At 35.2% G+C, this 18,308-nt stretch overlaps 1 protein-coding gene across 1 annotated transcript in view; it reads right to left on the bottom strand.

The window, feature by feature from the left end:
- Window positions 1-18,308, bottom strand: part of POLN (DNA polymerase nu) — a 106,939-nt gene that overhangs the window by 8,751 nt on the left and 79,880 nt on the right. The window contains exons 19-21 of the mRNA XM_067298303.1: window positions 17,150-17,260; window positions 14,576-14,654; window positions 3,814-3,881 (exon numbers count right to left, since the gene is read on the bottom strand). Of these exons, the coding sequence (XP_067154404.1) occupies window positions 3,814-3,881; window positions 14,576-14,654; window positions 17,150-17,260 (258 nt within the window). The remainder of the gene's footprint in view (window positions 1-3,813; window positions 3,882-14,575; window positions 14,655-17,149; window positions 17,261-18,308) is intronic.

The following is an 18,308-nucleotide window of genomic DNA, read 5'->3' as shown; positions in this document are numbered from 1 at the left end:
TTCATTTATAAACCTTAAAAACATTTTCAGATTTCATACCTATTCTGCAAATAATAAAACTTATACACAGATAGGTGATATTATTTTCCTGAAGAAGTAGATCAGAAGCATAAAGGGAATCAGAATGCAAATACTCCGAATACTAGGCCAGTGCTTTACTGAATCACATTAAATGCGCGAGAGTAACACGTCACTGAACTGCAGTCGATTAAAGCCATCAAACGTTGTTCCTTAGCTCTAAATTCATGTCTTTCCCTTATCAAGCTATGTGATTGTACAACTGAGATTTCTGGATCATTAATCTGCAGGCTGGAATCTGCAAGTCAGCATATTTTATAATTTAAAATTTCTGAATGAACCAAACCTCGTCAGATATGTAAAGACAAAGCTGACAGCTAAAGAATATCAGCAAATAAAAGCAAGAAGAGTGAGGACTTAAGAAAAAATATAAGAGAGAGAAAGAACTTTGGGTAATGGGATTAACACCACACATGGACTTTCAAAGCACCGAAGCGTATTAGGAGCATACATCCTACTGACACTCCTTTTTCAGTTTAAAACTCAGGTAACTCACTCATCTAATTTGTTACATCAGTTAGCAGTTCCTGAAATAACTGGAAAACATTAGAAGAGAGTCTTTCTATTCAATTTAATCTGAAAGGAATCTAGGTCAAATGCTCTTAGAGTGCCCTGTGATGTGAACCAAAACTGTTCACACCATGGACTGGGGACAACAGGGAGATCTGCTTGATAATTATACTCCTGATTGGAAGTTAAATGCTAATGCAGTTGCACCCTTTCTCTGCCTATTCAGATCAAGCAAAATCCTCAGTAATGACACTGAAGGAAGAGCTAGCTTCAGTCACTTTTAAGACACCTAGATTAGCAGTTCTTTTACTGGTAGGAGAACCAATCTCTGCCTAAATGAAGAAGGCAATAGATGTCCTACGTTGGTCTGCAGTGTTAAGAAAAAGGCATTTCATCACTCTTCTGAAAGTTACTTTTTTTTTTCTTTTTCTCTTTGCCTCTTAGGGCAAAGTAGAGACAAAACTAAAGACCAATCTTCGATCAGTAGAAGGAGGCAAACTTCCATTTTGAATAATCAGTCTTGGCAGCCAGTGCAATGACCATTTGGGGGGTATCACAGACCCGTAGACCCCACAGCATACATTGTGAAAAGGTAGCAGAACTGATAGGGGCTTGGCAGCTGGGAGCTGCCACGTACCGAGAAGGATTTTTTTTGAGGAGCAGCGATTCCCAACCTGAGTCTCACCAAGGTTCAAATTCAGCAGCAGTCACTACTTCCCCCAGATGTCAGTCAGCTAATTGGCATTATCTTGCATCCTTGAGAGATGACATCTACCAACTCCTGATGAGTTTCTACCCATGCACCTACATCTAATTAGGAAAATAAAAATATAATAAGACACTTTCTTCAAAAGATTGCTGATCCCTGAGGCAAAGCATATTGCTGGTCACTTTATTCTTTTTGAAGTTTCTTGTATGGTAAACTAGGTGGGCAAAGTGAGGTTTAATGCCCAGGTCCATTTCCTAAAGGTCATGTTAGCAACTTTGATTAGTTAGCAACTCTGATTAGTGGCAACTTTGATTACTTTTATATGGTAAAAGCTTTGAAGCAGAACTTATGGATATGTTTGTGCTGCACACTGCAGCTAAATGTAGAGGCACCCTAACTAGTTACGCTGTGGGTTGCAAAGCAGACGTATCTTGAGTGTTTGAACTGGAGAACTCCAGGAGACAGAAGGATTCAGGAAATGGATTATCCTTGCCTGAACAGTGATGATTTAGCTGAGGTTCCCTCAAAGTGGATTTGCCACATGCAGGGACACAGGCCTATAGTATTCTGTGCAAAAGGTAAGTGCACATGTGTAAACACACACAGAAATCTGGCTGCATTCACTGATTTCTCTTCCAAGAGAAGACTTTGAACTTCCAAGTAAGACTTTGAACTCTATGGCAAGGGGGCCAATAATACTTCAGAGATTTTAGAAACCATCTCGTGTTCAGTGACAAAAGGTATTAATGCTTCAGTGTCTCATTTAAAACTATAATTATCACTGAAAATGAGTTTGGAAGTCTTATCAAGGTCCCCAGGGTTTCTGTCAATATCTCAAACAAAAAATTGTTTTCCAATCATCTGCCTTTAAAGAGGAGGAACTGAAGAGGAAGTAAGCTGGGAGCTCCTAATCAGCAAAGATACAGACAGTGGAAAAGTTGCACAATCTTATAAACAAACACGTTATATATCATATGTGTTATTTGCGACTATTAGAGTTACTGTTGTTAATTATTCATATTTATGGCAATTATTTTAACTTCATTTTAAAAAAATTAAATGCAGTTTTCTTTCTTCATTTTCAGAAAAAAATTCTAGTCATGTTTGTATAATGAGATAAATTACTACTATTAGTCATAAAGTGACTAAAGGTTTTCTCAGGTATACTGGTAAAGTATTCATTTTGCTGAATTTACTACAAATTTATACTAGTAACAGAGGTCAAAATTTGATCCAATGAGGATAGAATCTACGAGTTTCTACACACATAAGCAAGCATGAATAATTTTTATCTTTTGGGTATAATGTTGTTAGCTTTATAGTTAATGTAAATTGATGTAAGATAAGATCTTCTATGCTGCCTTTCAGATCTTATTCAATATACTACACTCTCTAACACTGAAACTATGACACTTTTAGACATTGGCCTTTTGTAACCAGACATTGCAATCTCTGATAAATTGTATGGTGGCTTTTTAATTTAAACCAGATTTGAACTCCTATATTCAAAGGTCAAATGTTAATATATTAACCTAATTCATTACATTGCCCCTAATAAACTGAACTTAAATATTTTCCAGGTCCTTTGTTTTGATCAGAGGGAGGGTTAACATTCTCATTATGAAGTAATACTCATAGGAGGGATCTGTGGAGAAATGAGACTGATACAGCAAACTGTACTGTTTAAATGAATGTAGTACAGAAAGGAGAAATTAATTTCCACTTAGATGCTTAGGTTATAATGGTAAATATATCTTGTATTAGTTTGTTTAATTTATTTGTGACCTTATGCTGATTATTTTAGCCAAAGGTATTGTTCGGCTTCAAACTAGAACAAAGTTTGTGAATAAATGTTCAGTGCCAACAGGAATAGCTCTACCACTCACTGGAGAAGAGACCCGATGGCCTTATGTGTGCCCTGCTTCTCTAGCTAAATTTGTACCAGATGCAGAGACAAACTCTGGCTTAGAAAATAATGTCTGGAAGTAAGCCAGATGAGAGGATAAAAAGGTAGGCAGGAACTTTTACTAACCCATAGCCTTGAAAGGCCAGTCATAAATTTCTCTTAATATAAAAAGCAGTAAAATAACTTAGGCTATAACTACATTCGGAATTTCATACTTCTTTATATAATAGGTCCCACCCTTAAGTATTTAGGAAGTTATTTTCTAAGTCATTCTTTTTAAGCTGATTTGTTTCCTTCTGAAACCCTGTGAAAACTTGACGGAAGTATTATTATTTAGCTTTTTAGGATTCATACATTGGATAAGAGAATCCTGATAGGAAAACTAAAAACAAATAAGCATTTTGATTAAATCCAGATGAGGTTCTGTATATAATGTTTTGTCTACATCAGAGTCAGTGATAGAAAATCTTCAGAAAAATCTGCATAGTACATATTTTCTTATTCATGAGAAGCACTATTGTTCTTGCTGTTATATTGATTATTTATTCTTTAAGAAATAACACATGATGGGGAAAAAAAAGGAGAGCGAGAGAGAGGAGATTATGCTTACCTGAAAACTCCTGAATTTGAGAATCTTCTACTTCAAACAACAACTCATCATGAATCTGGGCAATTAACCTGAAAAAAACATGTATTTTGTTCCAGAGACTTTAGATAACATATGCATGAAATTTCTAGCAGCATTTTCCATTCATATCATCAACTAAGTATTGTCACATGTGCAGTGGATACTTTAAAGTGAAAATAAACATCTGAAGAAAATGAAGCATTTGTTAGTGGAGTTAAAATGATTGCCAGTCCACATATTCTGAAAACATAGTGGCTGTGGTCTTAAACCCAAACTGTGCTAACTTATAAATGTCCTTCAGATTTGATGATGTGACGAGGTATTGCCTAAAACCCATGTAATTCAGCTGGCAAGAAGCCAGCCCTCTTGCAAGAAGTTTTACAGACAGATTATGTTTCCTTGATACAGCTTGTTTTTCTCAAGTTGAGGCTGCAATAAATGTGGTTGCAAAGGGGCAGTTTTACTAATAAAGGCTAGGTCAATGGTAAGAGTATGTAGCTCACTGGTTTCTATTAACCTCTACAGTAGGCTTGGCCAGTGACATGAGTCCTTTCCAGGAAAGAAGCCTTTCACTTAAGTGCAAAGTGTCCTCATGCTGACAAACAAGTAGGTTGAAGAATGAAAACGTAGGTATATGCAACCTGATCTGCTGCTTCTACTATCAGGACAGTTGTCTTCATCAGAAGAACAGAATATACAGCTGAGAACAGTAACATCTTAAAACCCACGCAAGTAAATCTACCAGAGCACTTCAGTTAGAGCTGTTTTGCAATAAATTTCTACTGTTGCATTGTTTTCCTCTTTGTCTGCATTAGTTCTGTATCTATAGACCTCTTGCATATGGACCATTCTTAATTGTTCAGTGTTTACAGGAATAGCACCCTAAATTATTGGCTTGCATGCAAAGGTACCTTTACAATGGAAATAATAAATGTATTTGATTGAATCATGTCCAAAGCAGAACTGATATAATCTAACACATGTAATCTTTGAGTCCAGTTCTCACTTAGGTAGAAAAAATACTGCATATCTGATCAGACTGTATTCCTACTAAGTATATTATATTACTTCTTTAATTATTGTAGTTGGGGGGTTAAGTCATAAAATATTACCACCTATTTCTGAATTGCTCTGCAATTCATATATAACATTTAAATTAAATGCCCACTGTAGGCTTTTCTTAATACCTAGCAGTTATTCAAGTAAATCATTCCTTCAAAATGGCTGAAACATCAGTATAGCTACTACTTATAACTTTTCACAGCTTTGGAGAAAATATCCAAAGATAGTTTCACACTGCTTTAAATTACAATGTGACATTGACTAACAGTGTGGTGAGATCTAATAATAGATCTTAAATTATTAGTCACACCACAGTCAGGAGCAGAGTGAAACAGATTAACATATTTCAAATAGGAAATTGGGACACAGGATACAAAAAGAAACAGATGAAAAGACCGGGATCTTCTGTAGCAAGAGAATACGGTTACATGAAGAGTTATAATTTCCAATGTAAGTAAATTAATTAAAGCAAGAGATTCCTCATAATCATTCAAATGACATGTAAAAAGATATAAATCAGAAAGAACTGTGAATATTAAAACCTCTGAATATACTGTGAATCAATGGAATAAGTGAAAGTAATTACTTTGATTAAACCAGTGCAATAAAAATGTGATAGACTGGTTATTATTTGTATCAGAGTAGTGTGTCATGCCTCCAGTCAGGATTAGAGGCCCAGTATTTAGTAAGGAACAGTCCTTTCTTAGAAGAATTTACAATATAAATTAAATTTTTTATCTTCAGTTTATCATGATTTAGGAACAGAGGAAAAAGAATTGGATTTTCAAAGACACTCAGAATTGGATTAACTGGTCACCTCATCTCCCTGCTAAAAGTAAAATGGAGCTCAGGAGGATCAGGTTTAGACCAGAGATGCATACTTTTATATAGTTCTGCCCTATGCAAGTCAGAAAACCTGTGGAAGCACTGTGAACTGAACTCAAAGTTTCTGTCTAGACAGTCCAGAACACCTGACACAAAAGTGCAGAAAAAAACCCTATGCTTTTGTTTAATAGCTTAATTAACTCATCTCCACTATGAAGGAATCTTGAAATAGCAAGCTCCTACAGCTGTCTCTTGCTAAAACCTATGGTAAACCAGATTAAAGACTGCAAGTCAGGTAGGGACCAATATTCTTTTTGTTCTACAGATTATAAGAATATCTTTGATTTACAAGGTAATATTTCCTTAATTATTTTATTGATTGCCTGAAAATTAGGGATCATTTTTGGCCAAGTGCACATACAATTTCTTTTAGTAAAAAACATGTCCTGCATCTGTGTTTGACTGTGATGTGGAATGTGGATACACCTTTAAATGCTGAAGCTTTTCTGTGATTGCCAATTTAAACATAGCTTTTGATACCGATTTAGTGTGCCCTGCACACAATATCGTTATAAAACTATTGTGCTGCACTATAGAATTTTAAAAAGAAAATCCTTCTAATTCTCTTAAACACTACATTCATGATTCTTCCAGTTTACTATGAAGTAACACAGAGATTAAGCCACGGTTAGGGGTGGCAGAAGACACTATGAATGAACTGAGCTCAATACAGGATGCCCACTGCGAACAGAAGCATTTAGCTAGTTTTCAGGTCTTTATGGATCCACTCAGTTATCATTACTGTGTAATAATCATATAAGTGACTTGATATGCCAAAAAAACCTGTCATAAAGAGATTTTTTCATAATGTTCTATTTATGAGGCCAGTCGCCTCTGTATAGTACAACTTTTCACAGGACCAGACCAGTTTGTTTTCCTAACATAAGAACAAATAAAGATTTTGTACCTCACTGCAAAGCAGTACATTCCAGATCCGGACCTTTGTTTTCTAAAGCACACAACTGCAAGTTCTTCCATGACTACTTGAAATGTGTTGCCTAAAAGCACACTACTGAACTGATTTCAACAGAATAGCTATCATGTCATTGGCTAGCAACTGTATTTCTTTACCATTAAAGGAAGCAACTTTTGTCTAACCTGTAAAGAAGAATTCTGTGGCATGATACGCTACACATTCTATGTCTGAAGCTCTGTTTTAACACAGTTATGTGCAGTTATGTGCCAAAAGATACTCATACTAATGAAATTTAGGCTCCTTCTATAGTCAAGGAACTAAGGGAGGTTTAGCTTACACGTTCTGAAGTGACATCTGGAAGATCCCACCTCTATGAACCAACTTTCCTAGCTCCTAATATACCTACCTACAGTGGATACTTAAAAGTTGTTCAGAGAGAACAGCCCTCTACATTTTTTATATGTTTTTGTGTCATCAGGGAGATTTTTACTGCTATTAACAACACATTTCAAACCTAATATTGTCTAGTTTTCCACACTGGTCTACATGAAGATAATATGAAATAAAAAGCACCTACAGACTGACCAACAGTAGGTTAATGAACTCCATAGTTTGGAAGCAGAAAACATGGCAGCTCCAGACCAGTAAACCGCAATAGCTGTCCCTACTGGGTTTCCTCATCACAGCCCTCTTAAAACTCCCATGGGAGGTCTAACTAATCACAGGCAGTACAAAGGAAGAGAATGAGAGACAGATTAAACCACAGGTGTAAGGTACTAAGTATATTGCTTAAAGCATATCTGAGAGGATCTCACACATTACATTGAGCAGGGTGCTTTAAGAGTTTGAAAAGAAAATAATTTAAAATGAGGTTTCATAAAGGATAAGTGGGAAGCCTGAAATAATAGGGTCTGATTCGCATGTACAATAAGGAATTAAGGGCACCTTATTATGACTAAGAACTAAGCTGAAGAGCCCAGATTAAAATAATTTAAGACTTACCTATGCCCTGGTGCTTAATGCTTCCTATCAGTTAGCTACATCGTCAGAAAAAAATAGGTGTGCTACCATTAGACTGTCTGATTCTGGGCTAGAGTACTCAGGTATAAAATTTCCATGAAAAATTATTTCTTTATAATTCAATGACATGCTGAGAATTATATCATAACTGAAGACTAGATTTTTTAAAACCCAAGGATTCTTTTTAAAAGGACTAAAAAGGGGGAATTATTTGAAATCCATCCTAACTCACTTGTTTGGGTAAAAATTCCAGTTATTATTAAAAAATCCTACAAAACATTACTTAAGAGCATAAAACAATGTTAACAATGAAGATTTTTATATAGATACAATGAAAACTACACGTACATATATAAAAAAAGCACACTACTTCCTAAAAAGTGTTAACGACCACTTAGCACCAAAACAATGCATTCAGAAATACCTAAAAAAATCAGTCCTCTTCTATCACATATAGTTTTCTTCTTATTTATAATAGCACTATGTCCCTGATCATTGAATTTAATACCATTTTCCTACAACAGCAACAGATTTTTATATTCCAAATATTACTATCCTTGTCTGCCATCCTATGTTATCCCACATTTTAATGAATAAAATAAGCATCCAACTAATAAAGTCACATTTTTTTCATTTTGAAATTGAAGCCTCTACATGCTTACTGGGAGACTGCAACATTGCAGTTAGAAGAGTGCACAGTTAGAAACTTTATATATAACCATAAATTAAAAAAAAAAAATCCCAGAAGAGCATAAAAGCCAGAAAGTGGTTAGAAAGAAGGATAGAACTATTAAGGTGATTTTGAAATCAGATAAATGAGACAATATGAAAAAGGTATAAACAATAATAATAAATCAAAAGTAGACAGGGAATTTCTGTTCTCTGTTTCCTGTAACTCAAGAACAAGATAATACTTAATTTTAGAATTTGAGAAATTCAAATTTAACAAATTCAAATTTAATAAAAGAAAATATTGGTTTACAAAGCCTGTAATTAAACACATTTCCAGAAAAAGCCAGAAGAGCCAACCATGTAACAAATATTTCTATGGATTTCATGAACATCAAGAAGTAAAAAAAATAATTGCAAAGATTTTGGGGGAAGACTTTTAAGTCTCGTGTTTCAGAACTTAGACTCATCCCCACAATCACAGAGCAAGCTGAAAATTTACAGACACACAGGCTATCCCTACAAATCTTACACCTTCCTCCTGAAGCATCTGCTACTGGCCACAGTCAGTGATAATGGACCAGATGGATGTTGGATCCAATTCTTAGAAATCTCTGTTTCCCACACTAACATTCTATATCTATATATATGCATTTTTAGATACTACAAGTGCTAATTGCTATTTAATTGATGCACAGTTTCCCCCCAAAAGTACACAGAGTCTAGTGGAAAGAATGCCTATTAAATTGTCACATAACAAAAGAACAAGCTCAAGATAATTTTGTAACATTTTGTAGATTTTTCAAGTTTCTCTTGAAGCTGCATCTATGAAAATTTTTAATGCTATAAAAGCTATAGTTTAAGATATATCATGCCTGCATAGATGTTACCTGAATGTAGTTTAAGCTACTCCTTTCACAGTTTCTTTAAGAAAAATCAATGAGGCCAAGACATTTTAACATTTTAACTACAAAAATTCAGCTAACTTGTGAAATTTATGTTTTCTTGGTGACTATATCATGAAGAACAGGAAGCTGAGCAGAATTTTCACATAGACTCGAAGTGTTTTAAAACATACCAAACTAAAAGGTGACCTTTAAAAATCGTTTTTACAAACTAAAACTATTATTTGTGTTGAATAACCCACATAAAGGGACATTTTAAAATCTGCTACATGATGAATGGTCTTTTCAGCTGTCATATTTAAACATATTAAATATATTTAGCTCTTTGAAAAATAAATCATTCTGACTTGTTCTGGCTCATTGTGCATATAGTATTTAGGTAACAGTTCACCATCTTCAGGAGGAAAGAAATGGTTTTGCTAAGTCACAGCACACCCAGAAATACTGTGTTAGTTGGTCTCTTTGGGCAGCAAAGAAGAGCTATGCAATGGACTGGGAGAGCAGCTATGGAGAGCTCACACTAATTTCTAAAACAGCAATATGACCTAAAATGTTTCCTTCTGCTAGTGAAACAAAAGCATACGTCTGCCCTGTGAAACAAAAATCTTATTCTCCTCTGAAGCAGAATGAAAAGCATTTATCTTTCCTTGTAGTTCTATTTCCGCACTACCAGGCCAAGGGTAAAAGTTACCTATTTTGCTAGAATTAATACTTCAGAGCAGATCTGCAACCATATCCTGGGACAATGGGCAGAGTACCAGAACAATAAACATTTACTTGAAAATCCCAGATAACTGCTACAGAAGAAACACGAGTAAAAACAATTCTTTAATTTCTCAAGAAACAGATAAAGGCACATAAGATTTACACCCAGAGCTAAACAAAACCATAACACATAGCAGCAGCACTAAGCAGCTGACTGAATGTATTTGGTTGATGCTATGATGTAATCAAACAGTTGGTGTGTCCTTTTGAACGAATCTAAAAAACTATTACCACTTCATAAAGTACCAAGGTTTGAATCCTACACACCTTATAAAAATGCCTCGAAGGTCTTCTCGTGTGTGACTAAAACTGAAGCCACTTCCAACAAAAGAGCAACTTGTGATTTGTCACGTGATCTGTGTCAGAAGAAAATCCAGGCCACCTAACACAATGCTGGTTCCTGGCATGACTGGGGTTGTGTCTTGCTAATTTAGCTATCTGTACAGAAGCAATCTGCATTTACAGTTCATCAACTCCGAAAATCATTAGGTTGATTAAAGCGTTTGTTCTTTGAGAGAGACATACCAAACCTTCAACATCCATTGCTATTAAAAAAAAACAAAAAAAAACAGTTGGGACCAAGAATAAAAGATTTTGCCTTTTCCTCTTATATACTGGTTGCTCTTCCTTATATGATCATTCATTTATATCTGGCCTGTCGCTGAACCTGTTTCTTTAACTAGGCTCTGGACATGCTGAGAAGTAAAGCTGTGTGTTTGTGGCACCGGTCCAGTGCTGCAGGAACAACAAATGGGTGAGAAAGGAGAACTGCTGGATTCATGCCAAATTACTCAATATTTCTGTAGACCTGTTCAATTTAATTTGCATGTTGTTGGGATATTATCATCTTTAATGTCTAAAAGCTTGATGAGAAGCCCATGTAGCACCATAAAGACATTGGATAAAGTCTGTACTATCTTCAGCTTACAAAACAATAATTTTGATAGGAATCTGTATGGGCAGCAGTTCTTCCGTAAGTTGCCAGCATTCTTATTTCATACCAAGTTTCCATGCATCTGCAACTGTAATGATGTCTTAAACACTGAAAATAACTGTAATTGTCCATCTGAGTTCACTGAGCACCTTTATGCTTTCATAAATCCCACAAATTTTTCTTTCAGCTGCTACTGTATGCCTTGATCACACTTCAGAAGTTTCTTTGTTATCATGTGCCTGCAGGAAACATTGTATGGAGGTTCAGTGAATTGCATCAGACAGGTAAAAGCTGACACTTGAATAATTTATGTCAGCAGCTTACTTTCAGTAAGCAACTTGGCCAACAGCTGCAGAATAGTGTCTTAACAAAGATCTAGACAGTATGGAAGAAGTCTGAAGAAATCATTTTGGTTTCTCATCAGTGTCACGTGAAATGCAGAGATGTGAGCACTGATGCCAGTCACAAACCCATAGTACTATCAGATCCTTATCATAAATATTGCATTTATTGCTGCCTTTCCTCTTTTCTGTAGAATTATTTCCAAGCATGATTGACTTTTTACTGTCAACAGCATGATTTGCTAGGTTATTTGAATTAAAAAATGAACAAACACAAAGAGAAAAAAGAGGTTGCCAGTTGTCTGAACAGCCTTGCTCAGTCACGGTGGAATATATTGTTCATTCGTGAGGCCTCTCTGATTGATCTTCATGAAAATGTAACCTGATTACCTTTCACCGATTTCCAGATGCGATATCATATGTGCAAACAGTAACTGAAAATCTACTGATTATTAGCTGTACAAAAAATGAAGCTACATACTGTTGGGTCAGAGGTTGCTCACATTAGAACAACTTACAATATATGTGAAATGAATGCAGGTCTATCAGTGAAGAAGGCTGTAAACATACCTGTAAGCTAATGTTAAAACCTGAAAGACCTATGTCTAGAATTTACTTTCTTTTTTTTAATTTCCAAGGTAATGAGACAAAATGTTAGCTGTTAGCCACTATTTGGCTGTCTTGCACAAGAAACCATCCCTCAGTGTAAATAAGGGGTTCATACTCTGTTCCAGAGCATACATATAAGATATTTCTCTTTGATATGTTATTCAAAGTGAAAAGCCTGTTCCAAAATTAGAAGTTCTAATAGGGAAAAAAATACTTAGAAGGGGATGAAGATTTAAGAAAAGATAGTAACGTGCTATCTTTGGAATGAATATGATCTGATGTGATGATAATAGGAGACTGATTGTATTTCTCATTTTGGAAGCACTACTGTGAATTCCCACTGTTACAACAACAGCACCAATTCTGTATACACTTCCTTTTAACAATATTTTCCAAATGCTTCACAAAGGACATTAGGATCATTACCGTGATTTTTCTCAGAAAACTGAGAAACAGACCACTGAAAAAATAACTAACTGAATGTCACCTGGCACACAAGCGACTGAGCAGACACAAATATTCAAGTTCTAGTCCAGTACTGCATTGAGGAGACCACAGCGATGCTTTCAGATGCCTGAACTAGCTTCTGTTCAGGTGAGTGTTCACAAAATGTTTAATGCTCTTGTGCTTTGCTGACAAACCTGGCTCTTAAGTACCTACTAAATGTTACAGCAAGGAGCCATTAGCAACTATTAAGAGGCTCTCCTTTAGCAAGCCATCCAGTTGTTAATGGCTGGCCGAAGTTCAAAATCCTAATTTAAAACAGTCTGTCTTTTAATTGCCCTTACAGTCTTGGTCTTTCCCAGCTGTGATATTTATGGTAGGAATATTAAGAAGCATAGGCAATGATACTTTTCTGTCTTGTACAGCACTTCCCCTATGCTTTTGCAATGCAAGGGAATTCAGCATGTAAAACACCAATACTTTCCATGTTTGTTACCTCCTTAGCCACTTGGTGACACAAATTCTTTACAAGAGAGAGTACAGAGAGCAACCACAGCAAAATTTTCTGTTGGGAGAAGGAAACATTCACAAGCCTTCCAAGACATGGAATTAGCTGCAAAAAGCTTCATGTTTCTCTAAATTTCAAAAAACAGCTAGTTAGTGGACCTAAAGATCTGTGTGCTAGCTAGGAACTGAAGAAGGGTATGTGCTCTTTGCCCTCTCATCACCTCAGCATGCCTTCACCATTAAAGACTGCTGGCTGCTTTGTCCTAGATGCCAGCTGCTGCATTGCTAATCTAATTCCAGGTTACGCCTGCTAACGGAATTTTCAACCAGGCCACAGCTGCCAGATTCTGGCCTCTTCATACAACTCAGGCAGCAAAAGAATGACAATCAGGGCAGAGAATCTGGCCCAAAATGTGCAATGAAATATATTACAGTACATCATCCAGCATTAAATGCATAGAGGTATCATTGTCTGACTGCATACAGTATCTCTGCCAAAGAATCATTTCCCATTCCAGATTCAGATTAGAGGGCCTTTTCTTTCTTTCTTTCCTTCTTTTTTTTGTAATAGTTCAATGGTATGTTGCTCAAAAAGTTGCAAGAACATTGAAAAATGTTACCCAGAATAAGTTTTGGTTTTAGCATAGGAGTGGTTCTATTACTGAATTCAAATTCAACACATACAATTTATATTTGTAATTAGAAATTACATTTTGAAACATTACACTGATCAAATAAGACAACACTGCTGTGTGTAAATGATACACACACACACACAATTTATAGTGATACATATTAAACATAATTGCAAATTATGTTTGGAAGGCAAAACCCTGCCACTTTGCACTCACTTAAACTCCCACTGAAGTCCTTAATACAAGATTGTTACATCTAAGTTTTTATAATTTCATCATATAGATGAAAACAGAAACACCGCTATTCTGCACTACCTGCCATCTTCGCTTTTATTTGAAGCCCCACTGCAAAAATTCATGTTCTATTTGATTGTACAGTACAGAATTATAAAAGATGAGAATTTGGGTTTTTTTCTGCATGTTTGCCTTCAAAGCATCTTTCTAATGTGGCAGATAGTGATGCTTCCTGACTGCCTGCACCATCCAGTCCATGCTTTATCGCATGAAAGTTAGACTTGCTTATTGCTGCTGGGGGTGTAAGACTCTGGAGGATGCGCTGTGATCTCTCACCCAACTGCGCACAGTCACGACAGAAGAGAATCGAGATGACCTAGCCTTTCTTTAGAAAAGGAAAGCCATCTACACAAGATTAAAAAATGTTCACTTATTTTGCTTGAGCACTGGTTTCCTGATTCCTGTTTTTTTCCCAGCCCATTGAATGTTCAATTGCCATTATACAATACACTCAAAATACAGGAAGGATATGATCAGTGGGCTTGATTTCAAAGATCCTGAACTACCACTGAACTAGATCTGACTGAGTTTAAATGGCCCCAAGGGTAATTCATCATGTCAAGACAGATTTACAAAAAAGCCCATTTTAGCACAAAGCTATAACTTTGAATATATAAAACCATCTCACAAGTCCTTGCTTGTTAAAAGAGTCAGAGGCATACACAGTATTTCCTCAGCTGCTTAAAATGCCAGAAAGACCTTCATCGCAATGATTTTTATTTTAAAATTAAACATTTTTACAGTCATTAATCACTAACCTGGCTGTTAAAGTTGGAGAAATGACAACAGAGGCAAAAATCTCAACCATAGCCATTTTACAAAGATCAGCTGCAGATCCTACAAAAGAAAGTGATCTGCTTTTAATTTAAAGCATGCAAAAGGAAAAAGCTCTTTTTAGAATCATGGCATAGCCATAAAAAATGTCCAAAGATTTTGAACTATTAGCACTGACCATACTAGAAGAGTCAATTGATGTAATATATTAAGCAGATCATAAGATTAATAAATAACAAACTAAATATTTGGATGTTAATTTAAAAACAGAAAATAATAATATTAATTTAGAAGTTAAACAAAGTTGAATTTAACAAGTTTGGCCAGGAGCTGAGAACTTCCTTTTTATAAAAGTGTTGAATTTCTGAAATGATCTTGCTCTAAATTTGAATTAAAATTTACCTAAAAATCAATTAAAATTAAATGTTGAAAAAAAGGTCAAAACATTTTTTTTCAGAACTACTCATTAACCATAAAACGAGTGGAGATCCACAGCTGATTGTTGAGATGTCCACACCCAATTGTGGATTTAGCCCAAATACATATCTTGTTTTCTGGTGCAAAAGACGTGTCAAATTAATACAACAGAAATAGGGACTTACTGATATAGAAAGTAAGAAAAGATGTTTCTGACAAGGTCAAGTAGATCTGTTCTTAGTGATTGTGAGAATAAAACTATAAAATTGAGTATTTCATCCATCATAATACATAGGTTCTACTATGCATTCTTCATGAAATAATATAAAATAATAAAATACAAAATAACTTTCAAAAGATATAATTTAAATATTTTAAAAGAAAAATTTAAAATCTTTTCTGGTTGACTTCGATGCAATTTTGTTAGTTTAACTGATACAGCATACTTTAGGAAAAGTATTTTGATTATATTTTTCTGACCAGTCCTACAATCCTTCTTTTTTAAATAATTCCTTAATGTTAACATGATAGAATAACATAATAGACCAGACAGATATTTTTCCACCAGACACTGGTGGATATAGTTATTTTCCTACCGCATTTGGAACTTACAAAATAGCAAGCTACTAGAGAAGAGTTCTCCCCAATAGATGTAATAGTTTTCAGGAATAATAATACCTTCATAAAATACATAGTTTGTTCTACAGAGTTAGCTAAAGCTGAGTCATAACTGGAATATTATGCTGTACATTGCTAAAGACTATTAAACTGGGAAATATTCAATAAGAAAAAAACACTGTGGCAAATCCAGTTACAGTAAGTTAAAATTGGAATTCGGTAAATTCCTCTCAATATTTGTGATGCCTCAGATGAAGTCTTCTGATATCAATGGCTGCTAACAAATCCAAGGTGCCAACTCCTTACATTAATTAGACTATTTATGTAGAAATATGAAATACACATACATGATATTATATGCAGTTTAGTACAGCAACTGTGATGAAATGTTTTAGCATAAATCAGAAAGTTTTTGTAGTCTTTAAATATTATCTCAGAGCTGAAATTCTGAAATTGAAAGATCTAGTCTAGAAAGAAATTATTAATAAAATTTAAGAATACTGAATATTTTGTAATTTTTAATCTTGTTTTATCACACCTTCCAATATCACATGTTATGAGCAATGGCTACACAGTTTTTCATCAGATTTGTCCTCCAGGATTATTTTAACCTATAATGAAATGCTGTAATCTTATTATTGTAGGTTATGATCACGCACGTGCAGATTTTTGCAAACAATCCTGTGACAGTTTGGCCTCAGTTCCTAGCTCTTTGGACAGATGGACAGAAGCAAGCCCTGATCAGAAGGCACTGTACCTTTGCTACTGCTGCGCCGGACACCCAGCAGGGCTTGCTGTGTTAGCTCGAGCACTGCGCCTGCAATCGGAGATGGCTGCTGGCCAGCTGGATAGAAACCCAGGTAAAGTGAACACGAGTCTGCCTGCAGAAGGTTGTGCAGGCAGGCCCACCATCACAAATTACTACTAATCACTAATTTACTAATCACTTTATGCTGTTTTCACTTTTCCAATTTATTTGGCAAATTTGCAAAGTTGTTTCATGAAAAAAACACCTTTAGTCTTGCCCTTCATAGAATTGTTTCTGGATGTTCTTCACAAAGAACGAGTTGGGTTTCAAAACCAATAATAATAATACATGGTTCTTGTAATATTATGTATTTCTCAAACTAAAGCTATCTGACAAACCTGTAAGTAGCAAAATCACAGAAACCCTGGCTTTTGGGAAACAAATTGTCAAAGAAACTAGAAAGGAAACTGTTTCAAGACGATACATCTGAAGCACTGAATCCTATATATTCTCTGTATACATAGTTTGTATCTATACCTATATGTAGCTACCCCAGAATATGACGTTTGTGACACTGTTTATTTGCAGTTTGCAAAGTAGCTAGGATATATAATTTAACTTGTTTTTTTCAAATGGAACTCATGCCTCAGATTCATTCTTTTGAGATTATGAAACTAATTGTCTACTAAAGTCAAACACAGATAGACAGACAGATTGAAAAATAGATAGATATGTAGGTAAGGTAGGCAGGTAGGTAGGTAGATTTTTTTTTTACCTTGAACAACAAAATTGACAGCCTGCCTCTCTGCTTGGGTCCGCAGTTTGTAATCCTGTGCATTGATATTAGCCAATGGTCTTTTACGGCCCATTATGGAAACCACGTAACCTTGTAAGATTTAAATAGAAATTAGCATTCTTCAAGTGACTAAAAATTAGACTTCAAAAATTCTTTTGGAATATGTTACATATTTCTGTAGTTTACTCAATGCAATTTAATACTTATGCCTATTGAAAATAGTCAGAGCTTCTCAGAAATACTTAGATGTTGTATGGTTCGTCCAAGAATTATTTCATTCAGAGAACTGGTACAAGTTACACATGGAAAATTTCTGTTCATTAGGAGTGTCACTAGTAGTCTATTGATAGGAGTGTCTCCTGAGTGTCTACTTCATTAGGAGTGTCTACTGATATATCAGTAAATTTTCTCAGTGGGAGATGAAACTATAAACACCTAGCAGAATTAGTTATCAGTTGCAGCCATAATTAGAGCTTTCTATGCAATGAATAGTTTACTTGGGGATAGTGAAAAAAATCAATTTGTGGAGCAATTAAACCACTAGGAATTTGTTCCAAACTATCAAATAGTTTTCAGGCAAAAAAGAAAAAACAAAGTTAAAACTTTTTTTTTCATTTTATTCATGTGATAAATCCATGTCCCTTTCACAGCCACACTTCCTTAACTCTAACATGTTAATTTTGTAGTTTGAAAGAGACACGTAGAAGCTCAATTAAATCTTTATGTTAGGCCTAATGATGCAGTTTGCAAAATAACTATTTTGAAGGGTGAATGAGAGGAATTAAGAGAGGAAAAGAGTCCTGAGGATCCTCTTGTCAACACAAAACACACACACGCCTATTTCAGTTTATCTCCCAAAACTAGACTTCTTTTCTTATTTTAATTAAGTCAGAAAAGTGAAAAACCTTCCATGTTAAAAACATATTCTAATAAAAACTTCTGTTACACTTCCGATCATCTCTGACTAACCATGATTCATCATCAGATAGCATGGAAGTTCAGACTGCCAAACAGTTTCATCTCATCTTCTTTGATAATCCAGATATGCAAGCACAGTAAGGAGACTTCTCCAAGCACAGAGTTCTGACCTTTCTGAAGAAAACACATACCCAGTCTTATGCAGAAAGGATGAAAATGG

The sequence above is a fragment of the Apteryx mantelli genome, chromosome 5, assembly GCF_036417845.1.
Source record: "Apteryx mantelli isolate bAptMan1 chromosome 5, bAptMan1.hap1, whole genome shotgun sequence".
Classification (NCBI taxonomy): Eukaryota; Metazoa; Chordata; class Aves; order Apterygiformes; family Apterygidae; genus Apteryx; species Apteryx mantelli.
This window is presented reverse-complemented; position numbering and strand designations above follow the sequence as displayed.